General features: G+C 33.4%; 2 protein-coding genes across 3 annotated transcripts; both read right to left on the reverse strand.

Annotated features, from left to right (window-relative positions):
- Positions 1-2,143: 2,143 nt before the first annotated feature.
- On the reverse strand, positions 2,144-8,666 carry LOC125853302 (E3 ubiquitin-protein ligase RHF2A-like). 2 transcript variants are annotated; one of them, XM_049532973.1, is made up of 9 exons: positions 8,484-8,666; positions 6,877-7,020; positions 6,502-6,548; positions 4,335-4,397; positions 4,133-4,220; positions 3,659-4,023; positions 3,451-3,555; positions 3,031-3,369; positions 2,144-2,411 (listed from the first exon to the last, which is right to left on the reverse strand). In XM_049532973.1, the coding sequence occupies exons 2-8, from the start codon at positions 7,009-7,011 to the stop codon at positions 3,072-3,074; spliced, it is 1,101 nt and encodes a 366-aa protein (XP_049388930.1). In that variant the 5' UTR covers positions 7,012-7,020; positions 8,484-8,666; the 3' UTR covers positions 2,144-2,411; positions 3,031-3,071. The 2 variants fall into 2 exon arrangements, with proteins under 2 accessions (XP_049388930.1, XP_049388929.1); XM_049532972.1 differs by having other exon boundaries at positions 3,451-3,558.
- A 1,752-nt stretch (positions 8,667-10,418) lies between these two features.
- LOC125877848 (methionine aminopeptidase 2B-like) lies at positions 10,419-17,565 on the reverse strand. Its single transcript, XM_049559127.1, has 12 exons — positions 17,353-17,565; positions 14,889-15,056; positions 13,825-13,861; positions 13,638-13,745; positions 13,332-13,431; positions 13,041-13,186; positions 12,721-12,812; positions 11,749-11,843; positions 11,526-11,622; positions 11,201-11,344; positions 10,882-11,099; positions 10,419-10,558 (listed from the first exon to the last, which is right to left on the reverse strand). Exons 2-12 carry the CDS (start codon positions 15,040-15,042, stop codon positions 10,448-10,450), a joined length of 1,302 nt encoding a protein of 433 aa, XP_049415084.1. The 5' UTR covers positions 15,043-15,056; positions 17,353-17,565; the 3' UTR covers positions 10,419-10,447.
- Between the last annotated feature and the right edge of the window lie 2,788 nt (positions 17,566-20,353).

Consider the following 20,353-nt stretch of genomic DNA (forward strand, 5'->3'; position numbering starts at 1 on the left):
ATCTAATTCAATTAAAAGAGTCATATTAACTTTCAAAAATGAAAACATAACAATTAATTTGGAGAAAGTATTTATTTTCTATTTTTTTATCCACCTATTGATCAATAAGCTTAAATTGAGGATCATTATGTTTTCAAGAATGATAAATACAACTAACATACATTTTTTTGTCTATTTTCTTGGTAATCTTTTTGTTTATAAATTGTGATTATCTACTATCCTACAATATAATTAAAAAGCTTAATCATTATTTTTTCTTAGAAAAGAAAAAAATCATAAATAGTTATTTGACGTCTTTCTTCGAAAATAGTCAAAATAAAATTAACTTTGAATTTAGAATTGCTATTCAAAATCACCGTGAAATACTGAATTTCTCAACTCAAGTCACCGAATAATAGCAAGAAAAAAAATCTATTTTGTTGTTGTTAGTCATTATTTCTTTTAATAATTCCAACTTCTATATTTTATATATTTTCTTTTTATCTCCAAAAATAAAACTTATATTCTCGCAATGAAGTCCCATAAAAGACTTTCTACAGTGTTAGGTACATTATTAATTTAGATATTTAATTGGTGGAACCAATAAATCACACGTGGTTAGATGCGTGGGGCAAAATATGTAACACAAAGGACTTATAGTACTTTTTTTTGTTGATTAATTCAATCTTTTGTTCACTTCACATCATATAACAAGAGGTTGAATTGGATTGTCATAAAGTTTTGCACTCAAATTATAATAAAAATATCGTTTTCTCTTCAATTCTATTTTATAATTGTATTTGTACTTAAGGGTACACGTACACAATGCATGTGATCAGAAACTATTGACCGACACTAAATTTTATAATGAATCAAATATTTTAAACTTTTAAATTTGAATGTTATTCCATCATCTTAGTTTATTTGAAGATATTTTCTTTTTAATTTATCTAGTAAAAACTGATATGTTTCTATTTAAGATAATTTATAATTACATAAATATTGACAACTCTATCACAAATTTCATTTATTTTCTTAAATTTTGTAGTCAATCGAACACCATCATGTAAATCGAAACTTAATGATTACAATATTTAATTGACTATTCTACCCTTGAACTCTGTCGGCAGTTTTATTTTTTTTTGGGATAGGTTTGATACCCTTATTTGAATAAGGATAATAATGATTGACATTATAGTACTAAGGCCATTTATTATTCTTTTTAAGTAATATTAGTAATCTTTTTGTTCAATTTTTTTTTATTGCATAATATTACAATAATAACAATAATAATAAATATAGTAAAAATAAAAAATATTTACACAATCAGGTGCATTATAGTCCGGCCGCCCCTGACCTAAGAAGAACTATTATCCTTATGACCAAACAAGGATCAACTTCTTACATCTCGAGCGACAATTCCACAATCCCGACCAGTAACTTCTTGGGAGTAGGGGAATCAAAGCTTGCCCAACCTAGTAAAGGGGCTTGGGAATAGAGGGTTTTCTAGGGGAGAAAAAGTTTCCAGGTTGGATTTTTGTAGATCAAATAGTACTAGTTGGGTACATAGAGGTGGTGAAATTTAACCTTTGCATCGATCTTCTTTAGCAGGACGGGTCGCTTGAGAGGTATACATTGTTGGGTCCGAAGATAAAAATCTAAATTGATAGTTGAAAATTTTGTGAGTTATGTATAAGGTGTAATAATATTATTAATGATACGATATACAAGGCTTATTGATGAACACATAATAGATCTTGAAAATTGACGTGTAGATTCTCATAATTGGTCATGTTAAACTTAGTTCTCAGGTCCTGACAAAGACACTGATCAAAGACGAAAGTTACACTAGAATTGAAGCCCTTTTTTTTGTTAAGGAGTAAAAGCCACTTGACTATAGTCTACAAGGAGAGGAGCTCTGAGAAAAAAAAACTCGTGGATCGTAGTTATTGGTCACATGAAAATTTGTTTTGAGGAGGAATTTTTATGGCGTGTGAACAAAATCTACATTCAAATTGACAAGATAAGGAAACAACATAACGATGTAAAAATACTCTTAATGGTGTGAGACCTTCCGGAAAAAAAAAACATTCGAGAGCATCTTTTGAATTATTATTTTTTAAAATAGAAAAAAAATTGGTTTATTAAACTCTAATTGCAGAAATTATGTCAAATTTTCAAGTTGTATATAAAGTGAAAATCCAAGACAAACTTCTTAGTGTCAAATTTTAGTGAATGTTCAACATTTAACTTATGTTTACACACTATAAACATTATCTTTCTCTGGCTATTCATTTCTTTGTTCTGATCAGACATCGAATATTCAGAGCGAAAATATAGTACATTGTCTCCTTGTTTGGGATTGAGACGTAATTGTTGTTGTTGTTATCGTCCTTGCATATCATTTTTGGAAGGTTGATGAGCTGAAAAACCTGGAAAACGGAATAAATCTCATCATAAAAGCAATAATCTCGAAGGTTGTAATCTGTGTGATTTATAGGTCACAGGTTCAAGTTGTGAAATCAGTCACTAATGATTGCATCAAGGTACACACCCTTTGGTTTTTGACCATTCCCCGGACCCTCACGAACGTAGAATGCTTTGTGCACTGAGCTATCCTTTATATAAAAAAGAGATGGTCTAGTTCAATCTCTTTTGAGCAATAATTCATCCAAGTTTACACAAACACCAATAAAGATGCTAGATTTTTTTCGTCTATAAGATCGATAATAGCAAGAACAACGATATGATTTGCTTGTATTATCCAATATATACTCTACCGAACATGGACTTTAACCAAAAAGAGGGTCACATGACTCACATTCAGGATTTCGAGTCAATGAGTTCTAATCTTTCCTCACATACATACAATCTAGTCCGAGCTAGACGCATATGGGTCTTGCAGACCCCGTTGCGTCTAGCCTAGATCCGCCACTCTTGACAAGAACCAAGATACTACCGATTTCGGTTATGCCAATGTTTCATAAAAAAAAGCATCTTTAAAGACACAATAAGAATAAAAGAGATAATAGAAAGAAAAGAATTGCTTACTTTCAAAGATGAAATGCTGAGGAATATTGCCATGCAACTGATTAAATAGTGACTTCATTCCGAGCTGAACTTGCGGAGGAAGTCGTAGAATTATTTCCGTTCAATCTGCTTTCGTTATGAGCAACCATATTATCATTGTGTCTCTGCTCCGCGTTTGAAGGTATGTTGTTGTCCGTTTGATTTTCCTGTGTCTCGAGGTGTTCCATCATGCGAGATACATTAGCTGTTCCAGCATTATCCTCCCTCCTAACTTCGGAACCAATATCTGCCATAGAAGTACTTCGAGAAAACAATCTCTCCTTCCACCCTCGTGTACTCTTTGTGATTGATTCTCTATATCTGGAAAGCAAAAACCACATTCAACATTGCTTATAGCTTCTAAAATGACACACTCAAAAGAGCAAGTTTAGCAATTCATACTTCATTGACATTGAATTAAATCGAGATTTCCAGGATTCCGATAGTGAATGAAGGTCTGATGGTCCTTCTGTATCCTGGTTTTCTGTCAAAGATGAACTAGAAGAGCTTCTAAAACGAAAAACAAACAAACAAAAGAAAATGAAAAATTTCGATATGAGAAACATGTGTACCATTGATGTTTAGCCAAGAGATTGAAAATCATCAATACCTATCGCCAACAGATATTTCTTGTTTAACGGTTTGTGGGCGAACATATCGAGATGATGAAGCAGAAAGTTGATTACTTTGACCAGATGAGAGGTGAGGCAAGAACTGTGCGGTCTCACTGCAGACAGGTGTTGTAGGAACAGAAGGATCAGCTATAGCTTGACGAGAATCCGATTCAGCAGCAGCAGTAGGAGATGGATCAGGATGAGATGAAAACACTAAAAAATGTGGACGACCATGGGAAGATGACCGATTTCTTGATCCCTCTCGTTGACCAAAGTGGCGTCCCCGTCCCATTGCTGCAGCAGCAGCCAAATGCTGAATAATGCGCTCTTCGAGTTCAGACTCACTCATCCCTGTGGTCAACTAGAGAGCAATCAAAAAGGAAAATGAGACAACGCAACATTATAACTTGTGGAATTTCATTAATCAGATAGGAGAAGGAACATTATAGCTTGTGAAATTCAAAATTTACCAGAGTAGGACGACGAAACAATGTAGCATTTCTTGCCTGATTAAACCTAATATTCCTCTCTTGTTCCACTGCCTCAAGCAATTCTTGACTGCATTATCATTCGAATCAGGGGAGTTGATCAAAGTCAAATATCAAAGGTAACACGTAGCATGAAAATGATATGAATTTGTGAAAATCGAAAGGGAAAAGAAGCCAAATGAACCTTGTAGGATCTTTCAGACTTAGGGGCTGCCAACACATTGGACAATTCGAACTTCTTTGATGCCTGTTTTGAAAAAAATATACAAATTACAATAAAACTCGAATAACATTTATGTAAGTTTTGAACTTCAGAACAAAAATCAGTCCCAGGGTTTGACGAGCTTTCATTTACAAAGCGTGACTTTAACAAACAAGAATATAGATTTAAAATTAACAAAGAAAATTACATGAAAAAGTAACATATCAAATACCCCCAATTCATAAGGCAAACTTATTGAGAGAAACAGCCCGAAATGAGATAGTTGCCATGCAAAAACTTTAGAATTGGAATAATACATAAACATACACTCAAACTTGACCTCAACTGGCAAGTAAGTACTCTAACTTTGAGAGTGCACATCTACACACCTCAACTTGGTCTCAACTGGCAACCAAACACTCCAACTCGTCTCCACTATGTCTTGTGGACGAGGTGTCTAGATGATCATTTTGTAAGTTGGAGTGTTCAATTGACACAGTGGAGATGAGTTGAGGTGTCTAGATGTGCATACTCAAAGTTGGAGAACTTACTTGCCCTCTGAAGCCAAGTTTGAGTGTTTGTTTATGTATTATGCCCTTTAGAATTTGGACAACTAATAACAAGACCAGCTTCTACAACACTAGTCCATTCATTCCCTCTTTGTTTATGGTAGATTTGTATGTAACAAGAAAAATAATTTGTGATTAGAAAATCATACAACTTTAGGAAAAATGATAGCTACATTAATTAAACATGGTTAACCTTGTGTAAAGGTCACCAGTTCAACGTAATCATGGTGCTAATTGCTACAAGTTTACTCACAAAACAAAAAGAAGATTTAAGTTCTCTATGATCACTATGCACCTAAACTGACAGAAGAATGTAAGAAAATGTTATACGGAGCTATTTGATGTAGCCTTATCTTTTAGTTACAAATCGAGCTTTATTTGTTTTAGGCATTCCAACTAGTCAGAGTTCTTGTTCCGTGAATGGAACCCTTATGTACTTTGTCAACACTCCTTGTATTAATATCATAATTACTATTCTATTATTATTCTTTGAATTCTATTACCCGTTCCTTCGGGTTTTTGTATTATTTGTTGTTGCTATTGTTCTTTTCCCCATTATTTTCGACATGACCTCTTTTGCTACTATATTTCTTTTTCAAACCGGTTTTGATATGTGTTACTTGAGCTGAGGGTCTATCAGAATAGCCTCTGCACAAGGTAGGGGTAAGGTATGTGTCCACACCACCCTCCCCAGACCCTACTAGTGGAATTTCACTAGGCATGTTGTTGCTTTTTTATACTTTTTTCTCATTCACCTATATCTCTCTGTCGTCCTCCCTTTCTCCCTTCTGCTACTCAATCTGTCTAATCAGAGTGTTATTTATTGTTTCATTAGTTCTGCAACATCTTTTGCTTGCTTAGCTGTTTATGTTTCCTTGAAATATAGCAATGAAAAAGTTTAGAAAGATTTTCGGAGGAAGGTGTGATTTTCTACATAGGAGGATATCTTGTTTTCCAAGTAGGAAGAGATTTTGTGTTTGTTATTTTCTATTTTTAACTTCTAGTGAAATTGACTTTGTGATAAATTAGTAAGTCTTCCTTTAAGAACTTAGTTTGAACTTCGAGATCAAGTGGATCATGGCATTACGAGATATGACTAAACTTTATCACACCTTCTAAACCAACATCAACTTCATGACAAAAAGATTCTCAAAATCAATAAAGATGATGGAAACAGGAAACACTAGGTGATTTCTTCCCATTTGTCTAAGCCTTAGTGGATAGAGTCATCCGGTACCTATGCGGGGAACGTGTAAGCTTGCCTGGACATCACGGTTATCCAAAAAAAATCGTTTTTACTTCTCTGTTTTGCTATCCCAACTCACAATTATGATAGCCAGTTAGCCACCCCTTTCCCGAAAAGGACAGTCACAAAAGCTATCAAGTCTAAGTTTATTCTTCTATTTCTCACCCGATTTCGAATCTTCAAGTGACATTTTAATAGCCCAGACAACAACAATAAGCTACTGAATGCAAAATAACAAGAGTAGTGAATTAAGGTTCTCAAAATCAACTTCCCAAAAAAAAAGATTCTCAAAATCAACTTCACGAAAAAAAAGATATTTGGTGCAACAGCATACCATTCTAGGATGCACTGGAGGTGAAACTCATGCCTGCAACTTGTTAGCTGTTGAACAACAGACCAGATATCTTAGGCAGTTTTTAACACCTTGGTAAAAAGGGCCAGAAGGAGCAAAACAATCCTATACTTAATAGAAAAAAAGGGGGGGTAGCCCGGTGCACAAAGCATCCTGTGTTAGCAGAGTCCAGGGAAGGGCGCACCCGAAGGAGGTATGATGTAGACCGCCTACCCTAATGCAGGCATTAGTGGCTGCTTCCACGGCCCGAACCCGTGACCTAAAGGTCACACGTAGACAACTTTACTGTTGCTCCCCCTTCAATCCTATACTTAACAAGCAGTTATATTTTGTTCTAGAAGTATTCATAGTGTTCACCGTTGAAGGATCACTTTCGCAGAAAGCCTCCAGACAAATGCTGCACGCATCATCACAGGCATCTTGAATTCCTCCTTCCACAAAAGCTGCAGCAGATGTGATATGACTCTCCACTTTCTTGAGCTCGTCGTCCATTTCCAGAACCTTACATATGCAACAAAGCCCCAAAAATCATTTAACTTAATATCTCGAAAAGGAAAGAAAAATCAGAAGGTCCCCCACCATAGCATGGAAAACTCCATTGATAATTGATGAATGCTCAAACCTAAGTATAATACACTGAGATACTCAAGAATTTTGAAGAAAAATGAACAAATCCTCAGTGTAATACATATTGGTTCAATAAGATCGCTGTATGACAATTCTCAATTTGTGCGCATACATACATCGAAGTCTTTCAATTCAGAGGAAAAAAATCCAAACTTTAACACAAACATGAGGGCAGCCCGTATTCAAGAAGGATCCGGGAAAGGGTCGCACCCCAAGGGGTGTGACGTAGGCAGTCTACCCTAATGCAAGCACAGTGGCTGATTCCACGGCATGAACTAGTGACCTCTAGAACTCATTTACTTATCAGACAAATACCAACTCCAAAAGACATTACGAAAGTTCCCATGACATGCACAATAAGAGAATTGTTCTCAGTAAAATATATCTTCATTCCATAAAATCATCATCCAGGCATACATTACAAGTCCTTCTTGGAAAAGAAGATGCAAACTTTAACACAAATACAAAGAAATCCCACATATTTACATTCACCACAAGAAAAAAATTTGATCAAAATGCAAACTTCATCTCCAACTACAAAGAAATTTCACACATGAAAAATCTTGAAAAAATGCAATCTTTATCACCAACTACTAAGAAATTTCACATATTTTCATTCACCACATGAAAAATCTTGGGGAAAAAAAATGCAAACTTTAGCACAACTATATAGAAATTTCACAGATTTTCATTCACCACATGAAAAATCTTGAAATTTGTTTTTGCAAACTTTAACATAACTATATAGAAATTTCACATATTTTAATCCACCACATGAAAATTCTTCAAAAAGATGCAAACTTTAACACAAATACAAAGAAATTTCATATATTTACATTCAATGACATGAAAATCTTGAAAAAAATGCAAACTTTAACACAACTTTATCGAAATGTCACACATTTACATTCAACACATGAAAAATCTTGAAAAAATGTGAACTTTAACACTACTATAAAGAAATTTCACATATTTTCATTCACCACATGAAAAATCTTGACTTTTTTTTTTTTTGCAAACTTTAACATAACTATAAAGAAATTTCACACATTTACATTCACCACATAAAAATTCTTCACAAAGATGCAAACTTTAACACAAATACAAAGAAATTTCATATATTTACATTCACCATATGAAAAATCTTGAAAAAAATGCCAACTTTAACACAACTACAGAGAAATTTCACACATTTACATTCACCAAAAGGAAAAATCTTCATAATGTGCAATAAAAATTTTAAAATTCCATTAACATAACAATTTCAATCTCATAAACTAGATCAATAAGAACTACAATTTTCATATTACATTTGTTTTATTGATTAAGAAATTTACCTCAAAAATGAATTAGAAATATGTTCTGGAAAATGGGTCAAAAGGAAGGGAAAAAATTTCCATGAATTAGAAAGTTTAAAGCTCTGATATTTTCTGCCATGAAAATAAGAGAAATGAATGCTAAGGTCCCATTAAAGAAACCTTTGAAACTTAGAAATAAGGAAGACAAAATAGACAATAATTAGAAAATTGGTAATGGTGGTCACGTTTTTTTACTTTTTGTCATTTTGTCCAACAAACATTTTAAATTTGGGCATAATACATAAACAAACGTTACGTGACCTCAGTTGGTAAGTAACCACTTCGATTTTTAATATGCATATCTAAACGTCTCAATTCGTCTATATAGTGTCAATTGAATATTTCAATTTATAAGATGATTGTCTAAACACATCTAAAATTTGTGTGTCACATCAACGTCGATGAGAGTGTGTTTGGTTGTTATTGAAATCAAGCTGAAATGTCTACATATTCATTTTTAAAGTTAGAGTGCTTACTTGTCAGTTTCAATCAGATTTTGAAATATATTTTTATGTAACTGTAAATAAATGAATCATGTCGATATTTTGGTGGTAGGAATAGAATCCCTTCATCAAGCCTCGTGTTTGAACTACTATATAATTTAATAATTATAGTGTATATGAATACATATATTACGTAATTATTGAATTGATGTAAACACTAAAGATACATATTTTTTTGGGGTTAGGAATGAGAAGTTGATAGGATGATCTCTAATATTCTTTTTGAAGAATCTTTGTGTTTGGTGGCATATGATAATTGGTATTATAATTAAATTATAATATTATACAAGATACAATTAGTATGATATATAACAAGTGATCCACAAGATGAAATATCATATACATATATTGGATTTGTTTACATTTGAGGATTAGGTCTTGTTTTGTTTGAGTAAATAATTGGAACAAGTCACCAATCCTTGTATTAATATTTTTTTTGTGGGGGTGGGGGGCACACTTTTGCAAAAATAAAAATATTTTTTTTCTATATATTTCAAAGTGTAATAATGCTTTAATTCCAAAATGTAGTAGAATATAATCTCACATTTAACTATAAATAACATGAAAATACAATGCTTGATTGTAAGTTTGTAACTATTGTATGTGCGATCATTTATTTGTATATGTATGTATTTTCAAAGCAGAAGTTAGATATACGACTGAAATTTTAAGATACACAAATACAAATGTAAGCGTACAGCCATATTATGTAATTTTCGCAATAATAATTTTATGTAAAAAATTTTTTGAAATTTTCACTATTAAAAACTTGTTCAATCGTTCACAATTTTTCTTAGGCCAACACAACTTAATATTATCTTCATATAATTCCATTTTACATCTTTCTAGAAAATATTTTCCTTCGAACAAAACGCAAGGGATAAAAAAATCCCCCAAAAAAAGTATAGATTATTTATTCGATTGAAGTTTTTTAAGTTTATCGTCTTAATCATACAATTCCTAATGTAAATTTTGATAGCAAAACACTACATTAGTGAGAACAAAATTTTCTGGAAAAAGGCACAAATTTCACATAAAACTTTTTAGACATTGAACAAAAAGGATTAAATTATGCTCGTAACGAGTGACACGATTAGGATACACTGTCTACATCACACCCCTTATCGAACCCTACATAAATACGAGATGCTTCGTGCACTGAGCTGTTGTTTTAGTAAGGAGTCACACAACATTTCAAGTGTAAGTAATATCAATAATGAACTTGCTATTGCTTCAAAAAAAAAGATATACTTTTCTTCCAACCTTCAAAAAATTTATGCAATATGGAATTTGATCTAATAGTTTTGTAACATTCTTTCCTGTTGCAAAGATAACTTTCTCACAGAAGTACGACGCTACGCGATGAGAAACATACAGAAACAAGAGTCTTTTTTTCTTCACTGAATTTCGGAATACAAACCATACAAGAGATTTCTATCGTTAGTAGTCATCGCCTCTTGATACAACCTCTTTGCAAGTCGGACGAAGTAAAATGGTGTGCTCAAACTGAGATACGTAGCTACCTTTGTTATCGCAAAGTGGGGGATATGGCTGCCAAAAGAAACGAAAAACACAGAAAAACTTCAATTTTAGATCATGCAACATACACAGTGTAGTCCCACAAGTGGTGTCTGGGGAGAGTAGGATTGTACGCAGACCTTACCCCTTACCTTCGTGGAGTAGAGAGGTGGTTTCCGATAGACACTCGGCTCAAAAGAAGTGTAATCAAAGTAGGATTGGAACAAAAATAACATAAGAAATTGTGAAACGATAAAATAGGAACCATGGAACGATGCTACAAGTGTTCATAAGTAGAGGTTGTATGAATGCCACAATTGAGCCAAACGCATGAACGTTAGATTGATGTCACGTACCTGAACTATTCCAGCATCACATAAGTTCTTCAATGCCATCAGATATTTTGTCTCACCAACGCGGTCTAGATAACGTCTACAGAACGCCAATGTGGAGAAGTTCTTATTTATTGTTGCCAGCAGTTGCTTGGCTCTAGGCAACCGCAGTGGAATGTGTCCAATATCAAAGTTTTTCATATAATGGCTGCATTCTAGATCTTCCCTCACGTATCCCTTCCCTAATATATGGAGATACGAGACGAGAATCAGTTTTGTCACTCCCATGTATCCTGGATATGCCAGTTATATTACTCTTTCGCGCAAACAAAACAGAAATTACCTGTTGATCCGAACGTCTCAATTGCATAAAATTCACCCTCTTCCATTTTAGTTTGTTCTCCTCCTTTAACAATAGGAACAGATTTTCCTGCGTGGATTTGATACTGGCCAATACTGTGCCCATTCAGATTTCGGATGCTCTTAACTGCCAATGACAACATTGGTCAGAATTCTCAATCCAATAGAGACTCCTGCTAATTAAATTACTTCGCTTATCGACATATAAGGTCCTTTTCTCCATGCTCCGATGCCATGACGTTGGTCTTAACAAAACAAAGTAGGAAGTAAATGTTTTTTCTAGCTATCATACTTCTCAGATATCGTACCTTGGAATACCTTCCCGTTGATTTCAACCTCATAGGATTCCATAACCTCTTGAATTGCAGCACCGACATCACAAAGGCGTACGTCAATTCCCGCTTCCTACATAAAAAAATCAAGCCATGAATGCTCCCGAAAACTTATCAATGCTTCCAATAAACTAGAAGCCCTTTTGGGTGAAAACTCCCAATTTTCCATAATTTTATTTCCTATTTAAACAATATTCACCTTTATGCCAGTATTAGTGGCTTCTCGTGAAGCCTCAAGCAGTGGATCAAACATAGGATTGAAAGCCACAGTAAATGCACAATCCACAATACGTCCTGCAAGAAACAACAGGTTAAACCATCACCTCGTTACTAAAATTGCTAACAATGAGAGTGTGTGAGTTAATAAAGCTTAGAACAAACTGTTTCAATGCACGAAGGACCATAGCATGGTCTTGGTCGTGAGGGATGAATTAATATGGCTAGATAAGGAGGATTGTACAATGACGAGGTAATAGGACAATGGTGAAATACAATCTGCACATGCGCCGGCCTGTTATCATTTGTCACTGTACTATAGACAACTCACCAAAAGTAGACAAAATCATATATCAACACGCGTGACTCGCAACAAAAACTACGTCATAGAAGGTGATAACATCCTCTTTCCCATGTTTTTTGAATAAGAACCAGCAGCTCACGACAAGCCGAGGGTCTATCGGAAACAGCATCTCTACCTTCTACCCTCCCTAGACCCCACTTGTGGGATTACATTGAACACTGACAGATAGAGCAAGTGAAAGGAGGAAGATAATCCCTCCAGATGGATTGTTAAAACAATATGAAAGCTCCATACAGATGTCAATCTTCTTGGGCCGGACGTCTATTGGAAACAGCCTCTCCACCTCCCAAGGTAGGGGTAAGGTCTGCGTACACACTACAATCCTGAGACCTAACTTGTGGGATTACACCGGTTATGTTGTTGTTAATGTAGATGCCAATCACTTCTATGAAAATGCGGTTCTTTTCGTACTCCACTACGAGGCACTGGATATAACATGACAGGAGCTACTGTACCAATTTCCAAACCAAAAAACAAACAATTTGAGACATAAGGAGATAATGAGACTAATACCATAAACCATAAAATCACATACCAAAAGCACCTTAATGTCTAACACAGTTACACAGATGAGGAATTTTATAATATTACCATCAATATGGGTTCCAAAGTCCAACTTCATCACATCATCATACTGAAGCACAGTTTTATCTCCTGAATTGGGGGTCCAATGAGCTGCGACCCTGCAATGAGAAAGAGAAAAAGATTGACAAATTAAAAAAAAAAAAAAGCAAGCACAGGAAAGAGAATGTGAACATGAAATAGGTCACTGCTAGATTCTGTTTTAAGATACCGTCCATTGACAACACTCTAAATCATGCTACCATTAGTATCACATTTTTTTAGTAGATCAAAATGAGTCTCAACTCTCACATTTAACAGCCAAAAGGACAAGAAAAAAGTTGCATTACCAGTTCAATGAGCACCCTGTTGGGAATGCAATGCCAGCTTGAAGACCATTCTCTGATATCAATTTGCGAACCATATTCTCCAAAGTCTCACACAGGTCAATCATTAACATGCCAGGCTTAGCAATTTGCCTGATGAATTTCCGAACCTGATGGTTGGAATTAAAGAAAAAGAAAATGGATACGTAATGTAATTGACAATTGAAGTTTTAATCCACAAGAAACTTAAATATTGACTGTCTTACAACTATGTTGGTAAGAAAACAGACAGCATGTATGGATATAGGTACTGACCTGACGATGAACTTCTGCTGCTTGACGGACAGAATTATAAGTAGGCTTTTCCAGGCGCTCCAATTCCCTCTTTTCCTCAGATGTAGTCCTCCACAAGTTACTGCATTGACAACCAAACAGAAATCACCCCAATACTCTAATTTAAATAGACAACATGTAGTTGAAGTTTTAAGAGTGAAGGATAAAGGAACATCAGACTTTTTCTTTGAAGTGCTCAATAGATTTCAATATTAGTCAAAGCTCTAAACTTAAAGCCCAATGGAATGGCTCCAAATAACAATGGATAATAAATTCAAGTGTACGTACTCATCTTTGTATTGTTGAATTTCACCCTCTGGAAATTCACCAGAAGGATAAAGCTCAGCTACGGGAATAGAAGGTGGATCAGTTTGCTGAGGTGGCTCCTTTTTTTTCCTGCATTTGCAAAGAAAGAAATGCAACATGACTCTAAGGAAAAGCACAAGAGAGATTCTTAAGTTGGAGAAGTTCTCACTTGCTCTTATTTTTCTTCTTCTTCTTCTTTGCAGCTTCTGTAAAATCACAAATAAAAGGCACAGGTATTAGAGGCAACCAAATGGATCTAGTACTAAAGGGAAATGAGGGCAGGGGCCAGGTTATGAAAAAAGATCACAGAATCTTACAACTGACTTCAAGCAGAGGACTAGCAAAACAAAATACATGTCCTTTCCCTAGAACCAAAGTATGACAAGTTCAACACATTTTCTTATTTAAATTTGTGTGGCTAACACATTAGCTTGAATATCAAATCTCCATTTAGCAGAAGTTAGTTCCATCAGAACTGCACCTTCTATCTAATGCAAGTTTACATTTGAGTGGAAAAGCATTAGCTTGAATATTGATTTTCAGACATTTTCCATCAGACTGGACCCTACTATCCAATTAAACTTTTACATCGTTAAAGAGCGCTACATCCATGAGGGTTGGTTTTCATCCCAAATGAAAATGAAAAGAATGGGTAGTGAAAGACCAACATCTTGTTTCATGAATTCTAGACTTGTAATTGAACAGCTCTTGTCTATTAGTATATGCATGAAAACGTTCAGCACATTATCTAAAGTAACTTTTTGATGATCTTCTGAATTATCAAGAGTCCAAGTAGTTCAGCATTTTACAAGTCTGTGCATGGATTTTCTTTTCGCTTTCTTCTTTTGCCACTTCTACCTTCAATTGCATCTAAACATTCTTTGGTTTTTACTTTTTACTGTTTTAATAGGTTATGGCATCTAAACATTCTCAGCTGTTCGGTGAAAGACATCTGATAATTCTTCCAGTTTAACGTCGAACCATGTTTACAATAAATCCCAGAAGACAAAATTCTTCCCATTTCAAGTCTTCCAAGTTCCGCCACTCCAGATGAAGTGAATGTGCAACTGCATTAATCTATGCAAGACTGTAAGAAAATCTTATTCGGGCTTTCAAGTGGAAAAGAAATAGATAAAATTAAAAAATAAAGGAAAATAAGTTCCTTCCTTCGTTCATTCACAAGCAATTAAGGTCGTACTAAATTTTTAGCATTTCTCTGACTTGAAGGAGTACCTGTCGTCGGTTCATCCACTATCAAACCATCAACTTTCTCCTCAACCTCTTTTTGCAGTGAGGAAGCAGACCCATTGGCCGTTTCATTATCATCGCGAACCTCAGATGTTCCTTCTACAACAACGGAAGCAGAGTTTGGCTCTTCTTTTGCCATTATCAATGTCTACACTGCAGTGGAGAATCAAGTGTGGGGTGTTGGGAGAAGGTGTTAACAATTGCACAGCAACAAACTCAAAGAATAGTGAAGAACCTAAAGGCACACAACCAAGAAGAACGCAACAATTTCAGGATATCTATTTGTAGGAACCAGGACGAGAATTTAAAAAAATATTCAAGGGGCAACAAGAATGCAAACTGTAAGAATCATAGCATGTAGAACGATTGTACCAGTTAACACTTAACAATAAGATGGCATACAGTAACAGTTGAACTCAAAAATGACAACACAGAAAGCCCTTTGCTGAACCAGCACAAAAAAAGGGAATCTTTTATCAAGGGGCATATTGTAAAAGCAATAGCATATGGTAATATTAACAGTTAGTAACACAAATTCATATTGTAAAAGCAAAAATCCCAATTTTCAAGAATCATTAATCAAAAGACCCAACATTTACAAGAAAACTGAATAAGAGATCAACAAACTCAAAGAAAGAACGTAAATGGGTAACAATCCCAATTTTCAAGAAAAAACATTAACACGAACAAAGACACGAAGGTGATTTGCCTCAACCATAGTAGCAATTGAACTCAAAAAGGGCAAAAACCCAGACACCCTTTTGCAGAGCCAGCACTAAAAAGAAGGGAAATTTTCCAAGGGACAAGAATGAAGCATATTGAAAAAGCAACAGCATGTGGTAACTCTAACAATTAACAGCACAACTCATATTGTAAAAGCAAAAAAATTCAATTTCCAAGAAAAACATTAAAACAAACAAAAACATGAAGGTGATTTAGCTCAACCGATAGTAGCAATTTAACTCGAAAACAGCAAAACTCAGAAACCCCTTTGCAGAACCAGCACAAAAATTAAGGGAAATTTTTTCAAGGAACAAGAATAAAGTATATTACAAAAGCAATAGCATATGGTAACACTAAGGGGTCGTTTGGTGTGAGGGATAATACCAAATAGTCCCGGGATTAAATTATAGTACCGCTTATTTTGTTGTTTGGTTGGCAAGTTCGGGATAACTTATCCCGGGATTAATAATTAGTACCGGGATAAGTTATCCCTCTCTTTGGGTGGTATAGTAATCCCAGGATAACTTATTCCGGGATAAAATAGGTAAATGACAAAAATGTCTCTTTCAACCCTTTTGTTATATCACTTTTTACATTAATGAAGGGCATTTTTGTAAACAAATAAATTGTTCTTAAAATTTATTATTTTGAATACAACAAACCAAACACTCAATAAAAAATAATCCAAACACAACTTATCCCATCATAACTAATCCCAACATAACTTATCCCAACATAACTTATCCCATCATAACTCATTTTCAAACCAAACGACCCCTAACAGTTTACAGCACAAAATTTGTATTGTAAAAGCAAAAAAAATCCCAATTTTCAAGAATCAATAACCAAACTAGATTCAACAAAAAGAGCCAATCTTTTCAAGAAAACTTAAGCCAATGATAAAGATAACAAAATTCAAAGGTATAAAAGAGTAAACTTTCGTGAAACGAGAGATTAAAACACTCAAAGAAAGAACATAATGGGTAAGAATTCCAATTTTCAAGAAGAATATTAACACGAACAAAGACAACAACAACAACATAACTACAAGTGGGGTTAGAATGTATGCAAACCTTACCCCTGCCTTTGTGTGTAGAGAGGCTATTTCCGATAGACCCTCAGCTCAATAAAGCATATTGCAAAAGCAACAGCATATGGTAACACTAACAATTAACAGCACAACTCATATTGTAAAAGCAAAAAAAATCCAATTTTCAAGAAAAACATTAACACAAACAAAAACATGAAGGTGATTTAGCTCAACTAATAGCAATTTAACTCAAAAACAGCAAAACTCAAAAACCCCATTGCAGAACCAGCACAAAAAAAGAAAGGAATTTTTCCAGCAATAAAGCATATTACAAAAAGCAATAGCATATGATAACACTAACAGTTAACACTTAACAGCACAAAATTCATATTTTTAAGCGTCCAGGCCAGCTTTCGCGCACCTCAACTAATTCCACAGATACCTCTCAACCCCTTCATTCACCATTAGGCCACAACACAAATTCATACTAAAAAGGCAAAAAAAAAAACCAATTTTCAAGAATCAATAACCAAACTGAATTCAACAAAAAGCACCAATCTTTTCAAGAAAACCTAAACCAATGATAAAGATAACAATACTCAAACATATAAAAAAGCAAACTTTCTTGAATTAAGATATGAAAAACACTGAAATAAAGATTAAAATACGAAAAAAGATGAAGATGAAGGAGAATACCTGTGTAACTGAAGAAGAAGAAAGAGTTACAGGCGCTGTATTTAGCAATCTTTTTGCCCTAGCTTTTATTTCACTCACTAAAGAAAGAGAAAAGGGAAATTAGAAAGATTTGGTAATTTTGCTTTGCTAGTCAAAGAACTAGAATAATTAAATTAAACTATAATAATAAATCACTAATCTAAAAATATTTTTTCTAAATTTGAGTTTGGAATTGCATAAATAACGTGACATACTTTGTGCACTCGATCACTTGTAAGTTTCAAATATGACCAAAAAAAATAATCCGTATCATACTTTTGATTTTTGTTTTTTACTTGGTGTTCGATAATTGCATTAAAATTCAGATAAGGTCAAATTTGTATTGAAAAAATTCACAACAGTAATAAAACACATAATTAATCTAAAAATATATTTTCTCAAATATTTTATAAAAAAAAGTTTTTGTTTGGGATTGCAATAAATAACGTGAGATACTTTATACACGTGATCGCCAAGGTTAGAATTCTTTATAATCCTATATTCTGTTTGTAAGTTTAAAATATGAACAAAAACAAATCTTTATCTTACTTTGTTTTTTATTTTGTCTTTCATTTGTTGTTTGATAATTGTATTAAAATTCAGATAAATCCAAATTCGTATAGGAAAATTCATATTAATAGTAAAACAATCCTTGAATAAGGTGATTTCGTACTCAATAAGGTACAAACCCAAAACCCCTAATCATATATATATATATATAAAAAAAAAATTCTAGACCCGTCTACGTGGCGCCACCACAAACCAAGATTTCATTTTAATTTATTTTATTCCAAAACTAGCCTTCCCCTTTTATGAAAAGTTGCGACTTTTATGAAGAGTTGCGACTTTTTTGAAAAGTTGTGACTTTTATGATAGGTTGTGACCATTCCGAATGGTTGTAACTTTTCCAAAGAGTTGTGACATCTCTGAAAAGACACAATAAGCATTTGTTTACGCTACCCTTTGTTGTCTATAAATAGAGGAATTCCCTCTTATTTTAAAACAAATTTTTTGAACTTCTTCTTCTTCTTCTTTTGGACAATTAAATATTTGTATACTTTACTCCTGTTAAATGACTCACTGACACAATTGTTTTTGTATCCATACACTGGTGAATATAATCGTTCTATCCTGAGAGGATCTATTCCTTTAGATCTCGGGTACTAGAGGGGAATAATTTCCTTAAGGGGACACTGTGCATTCAACGGGCTCGATGTTTTCCATTCTGTTTCATTCTATTGTTACTGATCCTGGTATGTTTTTTACGGTCATTAATTTATGCTTATATTATAAATTGTTATTTTTGAGTACATGCTTTAAACTTTGTTGTTTATGTTTCAACAAAATTATTGTTATAAGTATTTGTTAGTACAAATTAAATAACAAGCGTTAATTGAGTATTCACGCAAGTTTTCTCTACTGGGATTGTTGAAGGTACAATAAAAAAAAAAACCTTACAAATCTCCAATTCTTCATCAACAACGTCATTCCTTCACATACAAGGATGAGATTTTGTGTTCTTTAGAAAATCCTCTGAGAGTTAATAAATTTGTCTGCCTATATCTTTTTTATTTTCATGTTGTTGTTATTTATTTTTACCAAATTCAATCAGTGGATATTATGAGTACTTTAAGGATTGAAAGTTGATTGAAGTGTTAGTCAATTTTTTAAGGTATGTTATTTCAAAACACAGGAACTAATCTGGTTAGAATGATTTGTTATCATCATTGGATATCTCATAGTTTACTCCTTTTAATGTATTTTTTTTCTCACTGTTTGTCGTCTCCTTAAAATTGTATTGATTATTTTTCTTTTCGTATGTATATGATCTCACCTGGACAAAGCTTTCATCCTTTTAATGTTTTTCTTTTTTTCCTTCTCATTCAACTCTTCTAAATATTTTTGGTGTGAGTTATGAATATTTTCGACAAGCTTAATTTGAAGCATATGAAACAAAACATGCTCTAAATAAAAGTAATATCTTAAGCTAAAAAAGATATGTCTATTAACATAGATTTGTTGTCTTTCATGTCTCAAGTCATTTCTAAGAGTTTGAGTTATCTAGGTTAGACTCATTTTTAATTTTTAATGTTCGAGAATATTTCTTTAACATGAGTTTAGAATCCAACATTTTGATCTACTTGTACTTTCATAATGAAAAAATTATACATACATATTTCTGAAAAAGTCATAAAATTGCATTGATGAAACATCTAGAAGGGTCTTCAGAGCAGCAATTTAATGAAGAATGAATTTCTAAAAAGGTCAACAATATTATTTTGTTGTCGTTTCCAATTTATTTTTCTCCTTCTATAAAGCTTGTTAGAGTAACGAAGTAAGAATAACGAAATTTGGTGAACGTTTGACCTCAGACAAGTAGAATGTCTCTAAAAAAATTTATTTATGTTGTTGGGTGTGTACATTTTTAATGGTCTTAACTTATTTATAACTAATATTGATTATCGAAAACTTTCACATATTTTTTTTTTCACAAGGAGTTATTCTAACTATAAAATTATCAGATTCTATATTTTTCATGTATACAAAAAATATAAAAAGTGATGTTTAATCGCTACATAAAAACATCACTCAGTTTTAACAAGACAATTATATCATCAAATATATATTATGATAAATTATGTAAAAGATAAAAATGATTAGATATCAAGATATTTTTTATCATTCATTATATATTTACAATTCTTGAGATATGTGATAATGTCAAATAATTTAATTTCTATTGAAATGTTCTTAAAACCTACTAAAATTTACTTTTTTGTTCTTATAACAATAGATTATTAGAAAGGTTGTTCAAAAGCTTAGAAAGATTATTTATGTCCGCGCGAAGCACGGGTTTATTACCTAGTTAAAAATAAAGGATGACAATTTACATCCTACACATCATCTTACATGAAGTCCTACATGTACTATGTCACGTAGGACACATGTATCTATTTATTCAATTTTATACAAATTTAAGTGT

This window comes from Solanum stenotomum, chromosome 1, assembly GCF_019186545.1.
Source record: "Solanum stenotomum isolate F172 chromosome 1, ASM1918654v1, whole genome shotgun sequence".
In the NCBI taxonomy this organism is placed as follows: Eukaryota; Viridiplantae; Streptophyta; class Magnoliopsida; order Solanales; family Solanaceae; genus Solanum; species Solanum stenotomum.